Source organism: Pararge aegeria, chromosome 19 (genome assembly GCF_905163445.1).
Source record: "Pararge aegeria chromosome 19, ilParAegt1.1, whole genome shotgun sequence".
NCBI classification, from domain to species: Eukaryota; Metazoa; Arthropoda; class Insecta; order Lepidoptera; family Nymphalidae; genus Pararge; species Pararge aegeria.
Window position 1 is genome coordinate 14,165,642 of NC_053198.1, and position 22,360 is coordinate 14,188,001.

General features: G+C 34.5%; 1 protein-coding gene across 2 annotated transcripts in view; it reads right to left on the reverse strand.

Moving 5' to 3' along the window:
* Nucleotides 1-3,822: 3,822 nt before the first annotated feature.
* LOC120632245 (sodium/calcium exchanger 3) overlaps nt 3,823-22,360 on the reverse strand; it is a 148,726-nt gene continuing 130,188 nt past the window's right edge. The window contains exons 3-8 of one of the 2 annotated variants that reach the window (XM_039902058.1): nt 9,630-9,754; nt 9,166-9,265; nt 8,939-9,031; nt 8,445-8,603; nt 6,893-7,064; nt 3,823-4,876 (exon numbers count right to left, since the gene is read on the reverse strand). In XM_039902058.1, the coding sequence (XP_039757992.1) occupies nt 4,672-4,876; nt 6,893-7,064; nt 8,445-8,603; nt 8,939-9,031; nt 9,166-9,265; nt 9,630-9,754 (854 nt within the window). In that variant the 3' untranslated portion in view covers nt 3,823-4,671. Of the gene's footprint in view, nt 4,877-6,892; nt 7,065-8,444; nt 8,604-8,938; nt 9,032-9,165; nt 9,266-9,629; nt 9,788-22,360 lie in introns of both variants that reach the window. The other variant, XM_039902057.1, reaches the window with a different exon arrangement.

A 22,360-nucleotide genomic window follows, 5' to 3' on the forward strand; every position in this document is an offset into this window, starting at 1 on the left:
GGGATTAATAAATGATAAACTTGATAAGGAATATCAAGAACAGGAAAGAGCTATGTGTGTGTTATGAAAGAGTAGGTACATGTGTTTTTACAAATGTAAACCTAAAGCCATTATTACAAAGTCAAACATAATAGAAAATTTTACTATAAACGCCAATACACGTGAATCTGAAACTAAAATAACAACACAGAAGTAATTGTCGATTTTCACTATCAATAATCTAAAAGCTGAGCTACCGAAAAGTCCTGATAAATATTTAGTCTGTGTCAAAATTTTATTTTAGTTTCACATACAAATAAAAAAATGGAGTAGAATATTATGCTGTGATGTAATTTATTTTACTGTAACAGTGATTAGTCTATGCTCTAGTTTAGTTGTAGTGATATTTCTATATTTTATAAAGCGTATGATCTTTTCATTTTCTTATGCAGGTACCTAATTCATCACTATATTTTATATTATGTAGGCAGTTTATTTAAATAGGAAATAGCATTTTATCGAAAATTTCTAGGAGACACATCTAAACATTTATAATTTAAATAGATAAATTTTGTCTAAAATTATCAAATTAAAGAAATGTATTTTAAATCTCAAATATATAATGTATTAGTGCTCCCACAGACTAGTGAACATTGATATCAATTTTTACACAATTATATAACCTTAACATAGCAGTATTTTTTGGATCTGTTAGTTGACTTAGTTAAGAAATTTGAGTACAGCAAAATTGGCACCATTGTCGTTAACCATGTTTCTTTTGTTGCATCTTGTTTTCTTTTGAGGCAGGCTTTTGAGAATATATACGAGTACTTTGTTGTAACCCTAAAACAATTTGTGATTGGTGCAACGTGGTTCAAAGCAATGAGGGAGCACCAAATAATATATTTCAGTAATAATATAGTTTGGTTTCCATTGCACTCCAACTAGTTATATACCGGCATACTAGTAAATTCGGCAGTAGATAATAGCCCGAAATCTCTACTCTTCTATAAATAAGTTGCCAGCAAGCAATTATGTGGGTCAATTGATTTTAATTGATCACCCATTAATATAAGAGCCACAAATGCGTTGCTGACTTATTAGTGTTTCATTGAATTAATTGAATAATATACTACTTTGGATTCATTTTTGAATCCAAAGTAGTATATCATTCATTTACTTTACTATTAAATTTTTTCTATTAATTGTGTAACATTTTACTCTGATTACTTTTATTTTCCAGGATAGTTTTTCAAATAGCTACTGCATACTATCACGAATGGGTGTGGGGGGATAAGTGCGGGGTTCTCTCCCTGCCCGCAACGGCTGCGGTAGACCGGCTCGGTCGTACTTGCGCGCCGGTACTCAATTAGAACCGTAGTAAGAAGTTGACCCACTATAAATGCTCGTAACTCACATACTCGTAGGATTATTAATGGGTAATAATCCTAAAAGCGATATCAAGTCGGAGCACAGCGGAAATCAAATCATTATTAAAATTATTGATTTTTAATAATTAATGACATCGCATCAAAAATGTATAAAAATACTTAGTTAAAATAACTTTTATAAATAAGCTGCTCTATATAATCTACATCTACGGGAAAGGGACGATATATTCAAAAACCCTAAAATTGAACACACCCGCCATATATTATTTCGCTTAGTATATAAAACTCAGTAGCTATAGCGTACATTTATTATAATATCTAAACGATATATCTATTACACTTATATACAAAAACACTAGGTATTAATAAACACATATTAACGTCACATGTTTTTGCTAAAAATAATTTTAATTAAATCTATCGACAACGTTGTCTCTGTCACCTACTGGCTTAATGGCTTTGTTATTTAAAGATTATGTCATAATGTTTTGAAGCTAACTAAAGTACACGTCTATTTTTACTTGGTAATTTATGTTATAGAAAGAAAAATCATTTTATTTTGTAATTATCATATCGTCCCATTTTTCATTAGGTTATGAAATAAATGCCAAGTTTAGGTTTTACTATTTCACCATAACATAAATTTATAAACTTTGATTACATGTTATATAAATTTATGTTGTGATGCTCATGCTAAGACTTTTATTGTGATTCAAATAAAATGATTTTCTTTATTTGTTTCTTCTGTGTCTGGTAGACGTTTTAATACGTTTTTTTTCGGCAAACCGTATCTATGGAGTGCTAATTTAGAATATCCATTGTAACAAAAGACATGTTAAACTTTATACTAATGATAAATATCATCAGCGATTTGATAATTATGGGTTTGATTATTTGAAATATATTTTAAACGCTTATTTAATGATTAAAGTTTTGTGGTATAAGCATTTAATAAAATAATTTGCTACGATTTAAAAATTAAAATACATAATACAACGTGTACAATGAGTTGTCTTTAAAATATTATGAATCTTTTTAAATGAAAGATTTAATAATGTAACACCACACGCCTAATCAGTGCTAATGTCAGACGGGAATAGGTCTTTTTACAGTCTAGCATTTTATTCAAACTTTTGCTTTGCAACTTCATTGAATTTGATTTTTGAAAAAAAAAACAATTTAGGAATTCGCAACGGTCTTTCACTTAAAAAAGGTACTAGGTCAACTTTTGTAATACATCCTTTACGCCTGACTTTAGATTTCACGAGATAAATATTTATCCTAGGAAGCAATTTTAGTACCCTCTCTTCTTCTTTGTCTAGACTTTTAAAATTGCTTTCCCATAAGTTATGAGGTGTTATAATATATGTTGTCTTACTTCAAGAATAAGTATTTAATTAAACCACTTGCGCAAAACGAATTCCAAGCGAACTTCGTATTCTTCGTGTCTGTTTCCATCCGCAGTAATGTTTGCGTCGCTGCACATTGTACAAAACAAAATCACTCGATCTAATTATAAATCTTAAACAAATACTCTAAAAAAGTGGACTACCTATGACTCAAATAATATACTAAAAATATTTATTCCCGCTTTCACTAAACCTATGCATTGAGGCCTAAATCGAGTGCCTGATGTTTTAGGCGAAGTCTATAGAAAGAAAACGTTTCACCAACTCTTAGGGGATAACTAATGGTGAACAGTTGATGTTTGCCTAGGAATCTTCTTAGATTAGGCGTTACTTATTCTAGCATTGCATTGTTTGTCGTTAGTGAAAACGGGCATATATTACATATAATTATATTTATATATTCCATTTGTTATCTAATTAGACCTTTATACCACAGCCTTTCAGGCTATATACACGTAATAATATCAGAAATGTGAAAGAGTGAAACGCCTAGAGGAAGAAGGAAACACATTATTGGACATCTATACCTGTACATTTGAGCACATTGCCTCAATTATCTTGTTGGAAATATTTTCCCTATTTTTATTTGAGCTTCCAACTACCATCAGTACAAGAATTATATGCATAGTATCGAGTTACAAAACTTATTTGCCTGTTGTTGAGTTACAAGAAATACTTGCTTGGTGTTTTACAAAACTCCTTTGTCTACTGTTGACCAACACGATTTTTTTTACCTGATGTTGTTCTAGAAGACATTATATGCATATTGTTGAGCTGTAAGAATAAAGGGAAATTAAAATTAAAATTTGTTTTATGGTAAAGAAATGCATTAAAAGCCGTTTTTTATTAGACAATTTACAAGACAAGTTTGCCTTAACTACATTCTTACCTGGTTGTAAGTACGATGCAGTCTAAAATGACAGCAGATTAAACAGTTGAGGATATGGCAGTTATATTAAAACCATACCTAATGAATTTCTACACGGCATCGTACCGAAACGTTAAATCGCTTAGCGGCACTCTTTTAATCGGTAGGGTATGCTATACTCAAGGTTAAAGCCTCGACATGACCCATAAACGCGTTATATTCGTATCGTATAATTTCCGATTTTTTATGAAAAAAAAACTGTTTTAATACATTTAGATTAGCCCGGTTGAGTGACAAGAATTTTTAGATTGGTGTTGAGCTACGAGAATAAACCGGCTGGCGTTGATATGCAAGAAACACGACTTGACATCAAAATGGGCGGGAGAAAATTGTTGACAATAATTGGACGCCCAATGTAAATAGATTAGTACGTTACACATTTTATTCTAAAACACTATTAAAATATTTATCCTCTTGATACATTTTGATGGTTCTTTTATCTTTAATCGAAATATAATTTAATATTTCGATCAGCGGTCGATGTTCTGTACAACATTACGTTCGGCGTCGAGTTCGCTATTAAAACATATTTAACAATCGTACCATAGATATCGTAATAACCAGACACTAGAAATGTTGTGTACGCGTCACCTTGTCCCCGCGAACAAGACTCAGAGCACTCGAATTCCAACAACACATTTGTAATTGTCTCTTACGCGTTAAAACAACGTGTCCGCCGTAGTGAAAAACAGTAATGCATTAGTCCGAACGCGTGCGTGTACGCTTAGTAGCACATCCGCTGGGAGCCGGCGCGGCGGTCACCGACAAATGTTTTCTATACTTAAAGTGCTAAAAGGGACATTGTGTGGTTATTGGGATTTCTATGTCTAGGACAAACCTTAGCTGTCAAATATGTTTAATTACGCCGCGATAAAAGCAAAGTTGTGTCAGAGAATACAATTGTAAATTACTACGATTATAAACACATGCAAACATCAATGTATGCGAATAACTTTCTAAAGTTTTAGAACCCTTCAATAATATCATAAGCTTCTAGAGTGGACATAGTAAGATAGATGAGCCATAGAGAGAAAAAGAATATAGATGTCAGGATCTTGACACAACGAGGTCCTCCCAACTCCCCGCCGACGGATTTTCTCCTCCGTAAAACTAGAACTAATACTGCCAGGAGCGCTTCGGAACAGAACATGGTGACGCTGAAGGCTAAGCTGTAAAAATAATTGGTTAGTTAGCGCATTCACATGACTGCACTACAGGACACGGGTCTCCTCTCAGACTGAGAAGGGCTATAGGCCAACACGCTAGACTTCACACGCCTTTGAAGACATTCCCCGAGTGTCTCTACATAATGTCCCCAAGATCTAATACCTTAAATTACATATTAGTATTTGAAGGCCGATTGGCGCAATGGGCAGATACCCTGCTTTCTAAGTCCAAGACGTGGGTTCGATTCTCACCACTGGAAAATATTTGTGTGATGAACATGAATGTTTTTCAGTGTCTGAATGTTTATCTGTATATTAAAAGTATTTATGTATGTTATTCATAAAATATTTACAGCTGTGACAACTGTGTTGTGATCTGCCGTCACCACACGTCATGGTCAGAGCTCGGGATAAGTGAGTCCGAAATTTAAATCCCACCCTTTTAAGAAGCCTGCGCCCAGCAGTGGAAATTATACATGCTGATGATAATGGTGAGAATAAAAACTTAATGAAGAAATAATATTTGCCAAATAAGTACCTACGTTCTGAGATATGGAATATCATCCCGAAACCCTCCTGTCTTCCTGCCATTTCTAATTAGGCACAGCTAAGGCAAAAATAAACAGACAGCTCCGACGCAAGCGAGCTCTTCATTTTGGCTTCATCATAATCTACACGTGTAATAAATCTATGTGGTACGTATATAATGAAATAGGACAGACAGACTCGTGATTTTAATTATAGGGATTACATATTCGTGAATTTGAGATGCTTCTTTAATCAACCATCGTCAGTAAATGTTATCTACGTTATTTATATTCTATATTATAAAGCTGACAAGTTTGTTTGGTTGAATGCGCTTAGCTCAGAAACTATTGGTTGGATAGTCCTTTTATCAAGAAAGGCTGAAAGTTATATATAACATTACGCTATGTCCAATAGGAGCCGAGCATCAATGAAAAAAGTTTCAAAAACGTGAAAAAATATTCCTTTTGAGAGTTTCCGATGCATGCAATGCGTAAACTGCTAATGTAATGCCAAAATAATGTACCACGCAATTGTCTAAAAAAAGTCCGGGCCACCATAAGTCTTTCTTTTAAAGTTGACTCACACTATTTCTTAATACCAGCAAACTTCGTCAGTATACAACATCCGACAAGTATACCTATTTTTCCCCCCTAGAAAGTTTGTTGATGTTTATATTGTAATGAAATTGTACCAAACTATTTGTTGTAATTTAAGTTTTATTACTTTAGTTTTTTAATATTTACTCATTAACTATGTTTATTAATAATCATGCAGTAATAGCCTTGTGGCTAAGACTTCGGTCTGCTTTTCGTGTAGCCGAGTTCCAAATCGGCATGCACCACTTTTTGTTTTTAAACATTATTGCTACCTCTGACCCTTTGAGCAGGACGGAGGCCTCTAACTTTTCTAAGTTACGTGCTTTTTCAGTTTAAGCAATTTAAATATCACTCGCTTTAACGGCGAAGGAAACATCGTGACAAAACCTGCATTCTTGATAGTTTCCGTAATGTTCTCAAAGGCGTGTAAAATCTAATGCTAATGTGTTGATAATAATAATGACAGGATACATTTATTAAATAATATAAAATATACAAAAAAATATATATATACAAAAAATCACGAAATTCATACTATATATTCTTAGGTTAGTTATACTAATATTAACTATCTACTAATATACTAAGTTAGCCCAGTTTGTAGGACTTCGACTTTCACGAGCGAGTGCGAATCGCAGCACGTATCTCTAACACTTAAAAGTTATGTGAAAAATATCACTTGCTTCAACGGTGAAAGAAAACATCGTGAGGAAACCTGCATACGCGTGAGTTCTCCATAATATTCTCATAGGTGTGAGAAGTCCACCAATCCGCACTGGGCCAGCGTGGTGGACTACAGCTTTCACCCCTGCTCGTTGTGGGAGGAGACCCGTGCTCTGTAGTGGGCTGGTAATTGGTTGATATGATGATAAGAATCTTATGAAACAATACTCACTTGCCGGGCTCCACGTGGAACGTTTCGTTTTTGCTCCAATGGACTATGGCGGCGACGGTCCACGCAACACCAATGCCCAGAAACACGTTCACAGCGTTTGAACCGGTCACGTTGCCCACGGATGCGTCTGCGTGCTTATCTTGAATGGCCGCTACTTTGCTTGCAAAGGTATCTAAAAATAACAGTTTTTTTTTTAACATGGACACATGGGCGTACCCGGGGAGCAGGGGAGGGCAGCTGCCCCCCTGAAAATCTTGCAGAAAATGTATGAACTCTCATAAAAATGCATGACGGCCAAACTACAGACAAACAGACAAAAATGAAAAAAGAAAAAAATAGTGTTGACTCCAGTATCGAGAGGGCCTCTAAAAAAGTTTTCACAAAGCAGCCGCAGACGACCTGACCGAAAAAAAATATTTTGTTACTTTTTATTGAACAAAGTTTATTTTTTTTAATTATTTTCAAAATAATAAAAACAGCCAAGGAAAATTTATTTTTATTGTTTGTTTTTATTTTAAAACATACTATGCGCTAAAAAAAACGAAAGTTTGTTTACATTATAAGATAAGTTAGAAAAAATGCAGGTTACATAGGCTTCTAATAAATGTATATAGCTGATGATTTTTCTCTGTCTGACATCAGTAATTTGATGTATAAAATATTATAATATTGCATCATTGTTTATCTATTACTAAGGACGTTAATAAAAAGCATTAGTTGTATGATAAATTGAAAACTCCCAAGAAAATATTAATAAGTTTTTTCTAAAGCGGATATCACAGCGATAATTCTTTTCCTTGAGCGTGCAATTTTTCGTTCATTTGAGCGATCCATTTTAATGTCATTATAAATCATAGTCACGTTGGATAAGCGCCTCGGGTTGTGTTTCTTGATTGATGTAACCAATTAATAAACTGTCTTGTCGCATTACCTATCTTTATTATCTGGGTTAGTGTTTAATCTTGTGAACGTGCTATAAAAATAAATTATTTATTTATTTATTTTACTCAGGCTTTCGTTTTGGGCGCCCTTTAAACCCTCGCTACACTCAGGATTTTAAATGCAACACCCTCACTACGCCTGGGAGTTACTCTAAAAACCCTCGTTTGTTTGGAATTTATCCCAGCACCCGCTTTTAAACGTAAGACATTGCTTTACCAGTTTGTTGAACAATCTAATATGTTGCATTAGTTATGCAAGTAATAATACATTGAGATAGTATAGTGAATACTACTTGGCAGTTATTACGGGTGCAAAATTATGGCCAGACCTTTGAGACAAATATAATCACTTGGTTTTATAGGTCAGTAGTCAGATATTAAAATAAATAAATGAATAAATAAATATACTAATGACGATACACACATCGTCATCTAGCCCCAAAGTAAGCGTAGCTTGTGTTATGGGTACTACTGATATACTAATGAATATTCATATTTTCCGGTGTTTGTATGTATATTATAGGTATTTTAATTTTAATTAAAGCGATGCAGATGATTGACACTTCCACCAGGCGTAACTGAACACACGTATGCTACACTGAAGGTCTTACCAGGTATACTCGTCCCTAAGGCGACGAAAATGATGGCAGTGACGGAGTCCTTAATGCCGAGGGTGCAGCCAAAGTGTGAGGCCACGTCACCAATGACAGCAGTGACTAGACCGATGCAGATGATGGATACTACGAAGCAGAGGTAGCCCCCACCAATGTCTGTGAAAAACCTTTTTGTTATTACAGTCGGGGTTGATTTGTATCGATCTATACCCAAAATTTAGATAGAGGTTCTTCTTATTATTTTTTACTGTGTTGCCCGCGTTCTTCTTCTGCGTCCATTACACCTTAACCATAGATTCTAAAGTCTAGTATTTGTTGTTTGTTTTATCATATTTTATTTTTGTCTTTCGGGAAGTCTTTCTAGAAACGTACAATGTGCACTATGAATACCATGGTTTTTTATAAATAAAATTAAGAATATATAGCTCAACATTTGAAGTTTGTTCTATGTAGTTAAACAAAATTAATACGCAAGTCACAAAAATTATTACCTGTAGGTGGAACAAAAGCAAATATAATTTTCCAGAAGAGTGTGACGATATGAAGCACGTAGTCGGCCACTGAAGGGGGTTCATCGGGGTTATCTAAATTAAAAGAGCATACAATTATTTAAAAAATTGTCGAGCACAGAAAACAGTTGTGACTCAAGTACAGTCAGTGTGTAGTCAGTACAGTAGTGCCCATCGAACTTGTCAGCGAATATTTAGAATGAACTCACCAGGGTTTGCAGTTAAAGCCTCTGAGAACTGCTCCTTCCATGACGACGTCCCGATTATGATAGATGCATTCGCCCTTTGCACTAATTTATCTACGGTGTTCTGAAAAATAATAAGCAAGTTAAACTAACTACTCGAGTAATATTATCCGGCTTTACAATAGTATAATCCCATGCTACCCAGGGCCTAATAACAGTTTTCCAGTGTCTGGGTGTTATTATAAGTATTTTATGTATATTATTCATAAAAATATTCATCAGTCATCTTAGTATCCATAAGACAAGCTACGCATACTTTGGGGCTAGATGGCGATATGTGTATTGTCGTAGAATATTTATTTATTATATTTATACGCGATGGTTTAAGCTTGGTACGTCAATTATTCCAGGATCACATACAATACGTTTCATAAAATTTGCCATTTTCTTTTCAATATATGGATGTTATCTAAGAGAGATATAGGTACCTTAAACTCCTTGCTTTCTTTAATCCTAAGCTGGGCTCGGGTGATCTCTCCGGCGCGTGGCCACCCCATCATGGCCACCACGGCCTCATCTTCAGGCAACGTGGTCAGATTCTGGACATGTTCAACTTCGTAGCCAGGCATCACGGGACGATTGTCATCTGCAAAAGATAGCTCGGTATTACATAATATCCTCTTTTTTTTTTCTTCTCGATAGCTAAAGCTTTGCTTGACTTTTTAATGGGAGTCTTATGCCCGCTTTCACTAACGGCGATCAAGGCAATGCCTATATAAGTAAAGCCTAATCAAAGAAGATTCCTAGGCATACATTTACCTTTCACCAATGAATTTTCAACAGGCAACTCATATAACCCAACTTGTCTATGATTCTTCCTACGATATGAGTGGTAATTTGTGTTTGTTTTTTTTTTATTTTTCGTATGGCTTTCATATTATTAAAAAAAATCATATTATTTTCATCACTCAATTGTCAGTGTACGAGTTCCCTAAAGTAAGTAAAGCAACAAATGCCGAATAGGGGACATATTAGATTTAGATGGCGCTATGAGTTGATGAAACGTTTTGTATCTCTACGCTCCACCCAAATCATTAGGCATCCGAATTAAGCGTATCCTAGATTTAGTGAAAACGGGCAGTGTCTAAAATGATTAACCGAATAACACTACGGTTAGTTTCCTGTTCTGTTGAACGGCTCACTTTTTATTTTCCCAAAAGAAAAAGCCTGACTGTTCAGCGAGGAATTAACAATTTAATATTCGTCTCGATAGCTAAAACGTTATTTCATGTTTAATTCAAAATTCATTTATTTCAAGTAGGCCTATTATAAGCACTTTTGAAACGTCAAGTCCGTCTGTTTGTAGTGTAATATTCTTTAAACTTATGCATTAGTAGGTCCAAAATTACCTTAGTAATCATATTATAAAAGCATATACTCAATGGGATAACGGGAGAGTTTAAAATGATTAAACAAGTAACTCTTTATTTTCCTAAAGAAAAAGCCAGACTTTTCAGCGAGGAAATTCAACTAGCAATAAACGGTGGCATGAATTTTATAGAAATGTCAAGGTTTAACAGTTCACTACAGCATAACGTTTGCAAATAAAAGTCTATAATAACCTATATAATAAATGTATATTATACTGTAATACACCTAAACAATAAAAACTACAATAACGCTTTAGTGCTTTTTAATTTATCTCTAGATAGTTATCTGTCGTATTTCAATAATAGAAGCTCATAAACTATACAGTATCTTTACTACTTCACTGGGTAGGTAATTCAGTATAGAAAATTTTACAGGTCGTTTATTACATACCTAGGTATTTTATTTAATGCTTTCATCTTACTCTAAGTGATACGTAATGTAGACCTGTAATGTACCTACTACTGCCTATGCTAGCCTTGCTGTTCTGGAGACTTCAGCCGTGCCACATACTGCATGAAAACTCATCAAACTCTATAATCACAGAATTAGGAACATACCGAAACCGTGTACACGCCTAATATGAAAGCATCAAAAACCACTCTAATTTGTAGTGTTTCTCGAGCACTTCATACCATTCAGCATGTGACAGTTATTATTTTACCTCTAATATGCTAAACGTTTACCATATAGCTAAAAATTATATTCCGCGCGTGTGAAGTGAGACGTGCTCGGGCGTTTTTACGGTTTTGGACACAATGCACTTCCAGAACAACAATGACAACAATCTTTATTTACCAGAACAACAACAGACTTACATGCAGAGTTACTTAATATTGTATGCGTAATTATTAACAGTTGGTCTATGATGTGTCGTGCCAATAGAACCTTGACTGCAATCACACCTGATGGTAAGCGATGTTGCAGCCCAAGGTGGAGCGCGCTTGCCTAGCAGAAGCCTTTTCACTCTTGATTTGAAGAAACTCATATTGTAGGCACTGGGGAAAATGGAAGCTGGAAGGGCATTCCAGATCCTAGCGGTGCGGATCAGAAACGAAGATGCGGTACGCGTCCGCGTTATATCGACCACGTAGGGATGCAGATCCTTACGGTGCTGGCGGTTCGATGGTAAAAATGCAAGGGGGGAACTAGATCAAATAGTTCTTGAGCACACTCTCCTAAATATGAATACCGAAAGGCTCTGAATTAGCTTAATGTTCCGGACACTATTGTACCCTAGTATTCTGTCAGTATCTATTGAGGGTTTGGTATGTTCTCAATTCTGTGGGTTTAATATAATACCCCCAACCGGCAGTGAGGGTGTGCATATGATATAAAATGAAGAAAAGATTCAGTACGAGCTGTAAATACTTAAGGGTAGCCTTTTTATAACAGTTACAATGCCTATCCTTAAGTTTTTTTATAACTCGTACTGAAGATTTTCTTCATTTTATATCATCTGCCCTGTGCATACCCTCTATGCACGCCACTGAAAATCTGCAAATGCATCACTTACTACTTGGTCAGATTGCAATCGGGCTCTTACTTGTAATGTAACAAGCATTGTTTTATCTAATAAAAGTTATTTTCCAATCCTAGAGCATTTTTTTTAAAGAAAGCCAGCCCTCATGGTGTAGTGTGAATCCACCCTAAAGCTGTAAAGGTCGCTACGGCCGGCACTTTGGCTATTAAAGCAATTATTCTATTACGACTTTTTCTACCATAACAGTAACCTAGTAATAATTTTCTTTAAATTTTGCCACACGAAAACGTAGGTAGAAAGTTTTAATTCAGCCATGAAATAATAAGAAACCTAATTAGATTGGGCACGAAGGTTTATTTCAATATTGTGGAAATTTGCTGTGACGGTCTATCGACGTTAGGGTAGGCTGGTCACGCACTTAATGTTCAAACTGTTCTAAAAAAAAACTCTAGGTAATCATTTTAACTTTTATGTTGTACTTATTAATCACATCTTTCGTAATGTGATGCTATATGTAGCAAGAAAACGTTATTGAAAGAATCTTTTTTTGTTATTCAACTACAATTTAGCCCTCGACTGCATTCTCACCTGGTGGTAAGTCATGATGCAGTCTAAGATAGTAGCGGGATAACCTATTAGGGAGTAAGGTAGTCATACCCCTAATAGGTTTCTCCGCGACATCACATTGGAACACTTAATCGTTTAGCAGCGCCTTGTCGTTAGGGTGGTACAAAAGCCTCCTACTAGACCAGACCAGAGAAAAATCAGAAATTATAAATTCCCACATAGCCCCAGCCGGGAATCGAATCCGAGACCTTTTGCTTAAATTCACAGCGCTCACCGTTGCATCAGGGAGGTCATCAAAAAGATCTTGCGAAAAGTTTTATGACACCAACAACACCAGTCCTTTTTCTGGTTTTTCTTTGGTACATGTTTGGGGCCAAATTCTGATGGAGAGCCAACTGGTAGGAACCACTCAAAACTTTTGTGTTTACATCTCGAGATTGATGAGGTTAAACCAGCATGTGAGACAAATAATTCCTTAAATTTTAAAGGAAAACAAATTTGAACACACTTCGCTCTTGTAATATACTCTTTCACACTTTAACTATTTTCTAAACAAGTGAAGTGCAGCGCCATCTATTAATTTCTCTCCGATCAAGCCGCATAATTGTATTTGTTTAGATATTTTTAATTTTATTACAAACATACTTCCAAAATGGTAGATTACGTCCTAGTTCGCGATTAAGATCGGGCCGAATCAACAAAACAATGTAACCGCCATAGTTGGGCTAAGTATTCATCACATTAAATAACGCGTTAACAGGAGCGCATTAACTTAACGCTCTGACCGATGACGTTTATTGCTGGGGGTAATTAAAATTGATATGATAGATGCTAACCGCTGCTCGTTTAACGTCATTATTATTTATTGTGGCAATTATAATTTACATTGCCATTAGCTTGTGTGAGGGACTTTAACCGCGTGGAATTCTGAATTTACCGTGAAAGTTCGAAAAGATTTTCACCCGGACTAAAAAGTAGTCTATTGTGATAGATGAAGCATACTTTTAGTCCGGTTAAAAACTAATAATTATTTATTAGTCTGTTTCCCCCCTCTGGATATCAGGAATGCCATCAGAACACAAGAGGTAACATGGAAAACTAAACTCCTTAAGTGGCGATGTACTGGCAACACTATTACGGGTGAGGTAAAATAGAGCAAAGAGAGATAGAGGAGGAAGGGAAGGCAATTTAAAAAAGGCAGAAAGATCTTGGATTAGACGAGCAATAAATAGAGAAGATTGGAAAGGATTGGAAGAGGCCTCTGTCAAAGGGTACACTGATTATTTAGGAAAAACTATAAATACTTCACATTGTATAAAAATAAAAAATAATGTAATTTGATAGTTGCGTAGTTTTGATAGTGAAGGTGTCCTACCTTGCAAGAGTGAAACTGAAAATGTAGAGTCTATGAAACATTTGGTATTTTAATGGGAGGTTGGATATGAAGTGAATGAATCTCTGGATGTATGCTGTTTACTAACATTTAGATTTTTACCATCTGAATCTACTTTATAAATTGAATTATTTTTACTAGCCGCTTTTAACACAAAATAAAGAACATTTAGAACCCTCAATCAGCCATGATTGTGTCCAAAAACAGTGAAAACCCCCTCACTTCTCACCCATGTAATGTGGCTACCTCACAAACTCTTCCATTTTCCTAATTTCATGGTAAACTTTTAGAAAATTACAGGTAAAATTATTACTGTCAACTGCTAAATGGAGCGAAGTAACTAGCCGTGTGTTCGAGAAACCCTGCTAAAGTGCAGTGGTTTTTGATGCTTCAATATAAAACGTGTACACGGTTTCTGTATGTTCTAAATTCTGTGGCTTCTAAGCCCCAAAATAAGCGAATCTCTGTACAAACTTTCATCATCTGTTTTACCCCCGTAGGAATGGATATCCTTCTTTCTGTTTTTAACTACACTTTGTTTGTCAGTCTTCTATTTGTTTTATAGTAAAGATGTATGAACAAATGTTTTATTTATTTATTAAACGGCATAATAATTAGAATGGACCCTAATAGTTTCCATGTTGCGTAGGGTCGTAAATCACACACACACTTTGATTAAGGGACAGGCCTTCATTATGGCATTAGGATGCAGCGTCAAGGTTCGGCGTGATTCCAAATTTATGGACTACGGCCACATGGTAAATTGCTTTTGTCTTGAAGTAGGGTATTGTTTAGATTGATATATGCTTTGATAATTTCGAAACTCCCCACTATGTTAATTGGGTATTAATTATATAATATTAATTCTGTCTTCTACTTCACTTTTTAACTACCTAGTGTAAATTTAAAAAAAATAACAGGTCTTATGGGATCGAGTAACAGAGAAGTTTTTTTTCTGTTCTTAATATAATAAAGAGGAATGTTTTTTTTGTTTGTTTGTAACGAATAGGCTCTTAAACTACTAGACCGACTTAGACCGTAGCTGCGGATACTTTTGGTATGCATATATATATAAATTATAGTCATTGAACTCATTACGAATAAAATTCAAATATGAACCTGCTAGTAAAGATTACCGGTTCACAAATCTATATGTGTTACAGGTTAGCCCGCTTCTTAAACAGCATCATCACTACCGCCAGATGAGGTTGCTGTCAAGGGCTAACTTGTAGTGGAATAAAAAAGTAAAAAATAACAAGTAATTATGGTTATCTGTAAGATACACATTTCACTTCATATTACACGTGAGTTCACAGTTAAAAAACATAGAAGCATGCCAAAAATAGCTCAACGAAAACATAGCCTCGGTGGGAATGGCTTATGAAGTGTGCCCCGCATGCGTTTAGCTCGCTAGTCGCAGACAGAATAACTTCCGGCCAATCACGGCTGGTCCTGTGCTGCATAACATACAGCAGAACCAGTCATGTATCTAGCGTTACAATTTATGGCGCGTGCGCTTGAAGACTGATTGGTACCCATTTAGAACGACTTTTTGTTAGAAAGGGCGACTTCTATGTTTTTCTCGTTCGCTAGTTATAAGACTTATAAATTATAACTTAAAAATAACTTATTTAATCTAAAATACCTGTAATTCTCGTAACATAATATGCGTTTAGAGTATATCTAAAAGCAATATTAGCGGATTATACATGGTAAAAATAAATATATACTTACTTACTTTGATAACAAAACAGGCAAAATAATTATTATTAGGAATCGGATTTATAGCAGCTCTTATGTAGTGCACATTCGTCGGCATTCGACAATGAAGTTTAACAGTGCGCCGTAAGGAAGAAGTAGGTTCCGTAAATCAGATAATTTGAACTGCACCTGTATCACGCTCCCTCCCCTTAAAATTGTTGCTCTAGCCTGGCCTGATTTTCTAATTATTTTAAATGACATTGTGAGATGATGATAACAAAAAAGAACACCTAATAGCTTTCGTTTTAAATTTTCCGCCATCATTTCATTACCATGTAGGTACACAATTTTCAGCTCGAATTGGGCGTGTCAGTTGGTTTTATAAACAATAAAAAAGGTTGTGAAAACAATATAAATTTAGTTTTTTTTATTCAACATAAATTTAGCGCAAAATTACAATTTCTTTTTATAAGTTTACATCATGATATAGTTTTTAATGAAAATCATTCGTTAGGTCAAAAAAACTGAACGAAAATCTTGTATCGTAAACTTAACACCGATTCAAAGTTACATGGTCTATTCGACAACTTCCCCAGGAACCCATGCTTCCAACGACTTAACATGAATCTAACAACGCTTAGATTTCAGTTTGGGAAAGTCATTTCAATATTTTGGTATTTCTACTTTCATTTTCAAAGTTTAATAGAGGCAAGTTTCAATATTCACTTACGAAGTAAAAACAATTTTATACATCTACAGGATTAAAATAGTAATCAATTATTGCAATCTTGTGAATTCTTTAATATGATTTTTTATCGTTAGAATATGCTATACAAAAACTGAACAAACAAAAGATAAATAATTTGGATCAATTACCTAATTCTTAAAAAAAAAAGATTTAATTTCTAATAAATTACTTACATAATGTATCAAATTAGGATTCGGCATGTTATTGGAGTAAATTAAATATTGTATTATAATTACTTTCATTAACAAACTTCTATATGACAGTTGGCTTAAAAATGTTTGTAATGCTTTCAGATGTAATGACATAGATATACTTACTCGTACATATAATTGTACAATTCGTACACGTTCGTGGAATTGCGGAGCTCTTTTTATGTGGCATACATTTTATTTAAAAAAAATATATAGTTTATTATAGCGTACCTAAAAATATGAACACACTAACTCAACTACATCTCTTTCTAGAAAAACGCAATCTAGCAAATCATCTAGCAATACACAAACTATTAGAAAATATCAAACCAATCCTTACTTGACACAGACAGACAGTCCATCCGTCAAGCGTGCGATAGAGTGAAGAAAAAGATATTATATTAGATAATTCATAAATACATGCATTCAATACTTATATATAAATAATTTGTGCGTGTGTTGGAAGCATTCACATATTTACAAAAGGCGTAATAACATCTTCGATCAATAATACGTTAGATCAGTCAAGAAGTGTCCGTTAAAAATTTATTCATCATCTAGAAATTTGGAGTCTATTTTTGGATAGAAGCAGGCATTACTTTGCGGAATTCCAGATTAAAAACATTAGATAGATAGAGTCTTTATTGCACATAAAGAAAAAAACTAATTCAACAAAAAAAAAAAAAAGGTAAATAAATATATATGCGCCAAGGCGAACTTATCGCTTGAAACGATCTCCTCCTGGTTTTAACCTTAACCATATTTACGTTGTAGCAAATAAAAAAATCAAAAAACACTTTTCTTGTATAGAAACCTTCTTTAATTAACAATTTTATTTTATCTGTATTCTTCGCCGAAAACAGACACAGAAACCGAAACAGAGTTGAACCACAAAGTGTGTACATAACACTTTGTGGTTCAACTCTGTTTCGGTTCATAAGATACATCCCGCTAAAAGATAAATGGACAGACGGACAGTGAAGGTTTATTTGTAATAACCCGTCGGCACCCCCCTGGTGTGAAACAATAAATAAATCAGACACATTTTCTACTAGACTGCATGTCTAATGCATTATTGATCGAAGATTAACATTCATAAAGGGTTAAGCGACGTATCCAGAAGTTATACAAAAGTTTCAGAATTAATTACACAACCGTTATAAATAATAAATGTCTCGGATATTTTAAGAACATCTGGAAAGACTTACATAAGAAACACAAGAATAATTGTGTCGTTTAGATTTTGGATCTGAAGCCATCTTCATTATGAGACACGTAAACTTATTCTTATGAATACGTCACTTCAAGATATAAAGGCACGTGTATAAACTAATAAATGTATAGTAATAAAAAAACCTTGAATAGAAATATAATTAGATATGTACAGTGTGTAGTTAATGTGCATTAAATTTGTTTACAAAGCAAATTGGTTTTTCGTTACTTTGTTTTACTGGTAAAATAATTATTTATTATTATTTTTAGTTGCCTCATGTTTTATTCATTTTTTGTTTTAGTTGTGATGATTTTAACTTATGTTGTTTTATTAGGTTTGATCTATGTCCCCTTTTACATGGAGACCATAGAGTCATGGAGTTTTAATGCTAATTCTCTTCACGTGATATTGCATTGTTAATTACCTCTTTTGGCATATAAGCTGACTCATGGTACATGCGAGCTCATGTTTTATCGTAGAATGTTGCCAACATTCTTGCTATATTAATGTTATATTCTTATGATTTAATAGGTAAAATAAATAGGTTTCGCAAAGAATGTTGGTGTCTGACTTCCTACTCCGGTGTATCAATTAAAAAACAATTCATAATGTAACTTTAGTACACACTAATTTGCTGTACGGTTTGACGCCAATGTGCAGTTATCGCCAAATATGAAAAGATATTTTTAAAATAATCATAATTATTCTGAGTTCCGTCCAATCTATCTATATATATAAAAGAGAAAGTGTGTGGGTATGTTCCGTATAGGCTCCGAAACGGCTGGACCGATTTCTATGAAACTTTCAGGGAATCTCCGGATTGACCTGGCGAGTAATCCTGTAAAGTTTGGTGACGATCGGAGCACTCCTATTATTGAACTGTCAAACTGTCAAATACAGCTTTTATTTACTATGATGATATTCTATTGTTGGATGTACATGGGTGTAGATAATGATCTTCACCCGCTCGAGAAGAAAAAAGAAGAGAATGAATACGGAGAGAAATAAATGATTTAATATATTATGAGACTTAAATTAAAAAATTAATGATGTAAGTTTATTGTCAAAATAAAATAAAGCAAAATCTAGCCCGGCGAAGCGGGCTGGGTACGCTAGTTCTCTATAAACGGAGATTGAGAACTTCATAAAATCTTCACAGTATACATATTAGTCGACCACTCCGCACTGGGCCAGCGTAGTGGACTACGGCCTTCGCCCTTTCTCATTGTGGGAGGAGACCTGTAGTTGGCCGGTACTGGGTTGAAATTATGATGATGATATAAATTATGAGATTTACTGAATCTGTTTCATCCACGACCTTACTCCCAGTGCGTACGGCAATGGCTTTCTCTCTTTATAAAAGAGAGAGGTTCAGAGATTAAACCAACCAAGGTGTTTTGGTTGGGACAATCAATATCACTAGGTGAGATTGCAGTCAAAGGCTAACTTGTAGTAAAAATAAAAAAAAAAAATACTAACTCTTTGAGACCCACTACGACAGTGTAAAACTTTTCCACTCCCATGACGCCCGGTTAACATAGATGAGAACTTTGAATGAGAATCCGTATCCAAAAAGGCAAACCACTAGACATTAGAGGTATTTTAATAGGGTATGGGTTTTGTAAGGACTTTATTTTTATGTCAGAGGTAGTGAAACAATGTAATAAATGGTAGAGAAAATCCGGCGGTAAAGTACCTATTCCCTGAATTATATACGAAACTCAATTTACTCGGTGGCGTTGGAATAGTGAGGCGATTATTCTTTACTTCCTGATAAAAGAGAGTGGAAACTAGGTCTTTTATGAGGCTAGTGGTCATTACTCCACATGCCAGTAAACCTCGTTTTATAGATTGGGATTATAGTGTATCCAGCTGCCTCGATGGTCTATTGGTTAGTATGTTCAACTATGAATAACGAAGTCCTGGTTCAGCGTTTTTCTTTAAGAATATTTAGTACTATCTATCCCTAATTTCCCACGGCAACGGGTATTAATATAAGATTCAGCAATAGCTATATGATAATATACTAGGTTACATAAAATTCATAATTCGTTTAAAGGAAATTGCATACAATTCTACAATAAACTACCAATTGACATCTTGAAGATGTCTCTTAAAAAGTTCAAAGTTTGTATTATAAACGTAAGCTTATAGAAAAGTCCTATTATAGTATAAAGGACTACGTAAACGATAAAAAAGCTTGGGTGTAAATTATTGCTCTAACCAGGTTGCTCTTCTAATAATTTAAAATGACATTGTGAGATGGTGATAACAAAAAATAAATAAAAAACACCCGGCTAAGTTTGTTGTGGGCTTCTTCTTAGACCGGGACGCGTTTGGAACCCTCGTAGCTTTAGTTTTAAGTTTACGAATGTGGTTATCGCCATCATCTCACTACCGTGTAATTCTTATGTACGCATAAAAAGTGCCACCTGTGGGCCTACTTGAATAAAGATATTTTTGACTTTGACTTTGACTTTGACTTTATAACTAAATTATGGGTCTAGCGGTAATCATGTTGGAGTACAGATCGCGCGGTTCTGAGTTCGATTCTTGACTTGGAGAAACGTTACTATTTGAAATTCTCAGAGCTAACAGTGTAACTAAAATCTTCACATTCCAAAAATAGGCCCATGCCTTAGTAAACATACAATAAGCAGTAAAATCCATTCGTTTAGAAACGGCCGCCTTTATGCCGTGCCGTCTTGGCCCGTGCCGCATTTTGTCAAAGACGGCACTGCGCTGTCAATGGTCACATGCGGTACATCCGCAGGAGAATTTGGCATTTTATATTGAAATGCTGCTGCTCTGACAGACAATTTTATTTCGTCCTTAGGGGCAGTGTAAAACAAATTATTATAGTCAATGTTCTAATCAATTTGCTTGAACTTAGCACAGTAACTTTAAAAATAGTAGAGATAGTATAAAATCAATATTGAAAATGGACCTAAACTTAATATGTTTGAGTTAGTTTATGTACCTACTTAATTTAATTTTCATTAAAATTAGTGTGTTTATATCTTATTGTGTTAATAAAATAAAATAGAAAAAAAAACGTGTCTGTACTTATGTAGACGCGTTAGAAGTTATACTTCTTTGGCGTAACAAGATCTTCTCTAAAATTTTATCTTTCTCCTTATTCTGCGTTTGTAGAAAAAAATACTACTGTAACAATAGAAAAAGGAAAGATTTATTATAACACATTATCTAGTTATCTCATTATCGGGAAACCAAGTTTCATCATTAAAATTTGAGATTTTTGTTTGTACAATTGAATCAATTAAATCACCGGAATGAGCCCGCAGACTTTGTCAATTAAAAGGATACACTGTCAAACCTTTTATTGTCAAACACAATTGTTGACTATAGCTAACTTCAGGGTGTCGGTTTTTTGTGACGGTGTACGCGTGCTAAAATAGGCGGATGATGGTAGTCAGGTTTTAATTTCCTAACACGCGCGTAAAAATGTACTCTCATAATTTTTCCGTAACAAGCCAAAAGAAGTGTAACTTCAATAAAAGAGAATAAAACAAGAATAGCAAAATTAAAAAAAAAGGCAAAATATATAATGCCGGATTTTCTTTCCGGTGTGCCGACACTATGAGATTGAACAAACTTTATATACTGAGCCCATGCCCGGTAGCAGACCATTAATGAATATATGTATACTTTTTGTTAAATTTTTACTTATAATTTGTTATGTTTATGTGGTGTACAATAAAAGTGTATTCATTCATTCATTCATTCAATGAGTTCATGATGATGATGATACTGATACATTAATGAACATGAACGTTTTTCAGTTTTTGGGTGTTTATATGTATATTATAAGTATTTATGTATATTAATCATAAAAATATTCATCAGTCTTAAATTGTACTCTCTTGATATGTATTTATATCTTTGTAACTACTTTTTTTTTCTTTGGTGTACAATAAAAGTGTATTCATTCATTCATCAGTCATCTTAGTACCCATAACACAAGCTACGCTTACTTTGGGGCTAGTTGGCAATGTGTGTTTTGTCGTAGTATATTTATTAGAATATTATTAGTACTGCATTAATAAACACGGTTGTATGGCTACGGTTTTTTTAATGGCTACTACTTTTTCAGTACCTGTGGTGTAACTTAAATCTGGATATTAATCGCACCAACGTTTTTCTGACAAAAGCGTTGATGTTTTATGTAATTCGTAACATTAAAGGACCAGGCAAGCAGAACAAACGAGACGGGCGCCGCTTCGTCGAAATGCGACAATCAAATTACCCTTATACCACAGAATGGCGTAATAAAACCCATAACCTCGATGGGTGTAATGAGCGAATGTAATAAGTACTGTGTCGTGGCCTAGTTCTACCTGATAATACCTATTATATCAACGCTGGTAATGTTGTTTTTTTTGCAATAGTCAACGGACTTCTTTTTTTTTCCACTACAAGGTAGCCTTTGATTGCAGTGGCGTGCATAGAGGGTATGCACAGGATATGCAGATAA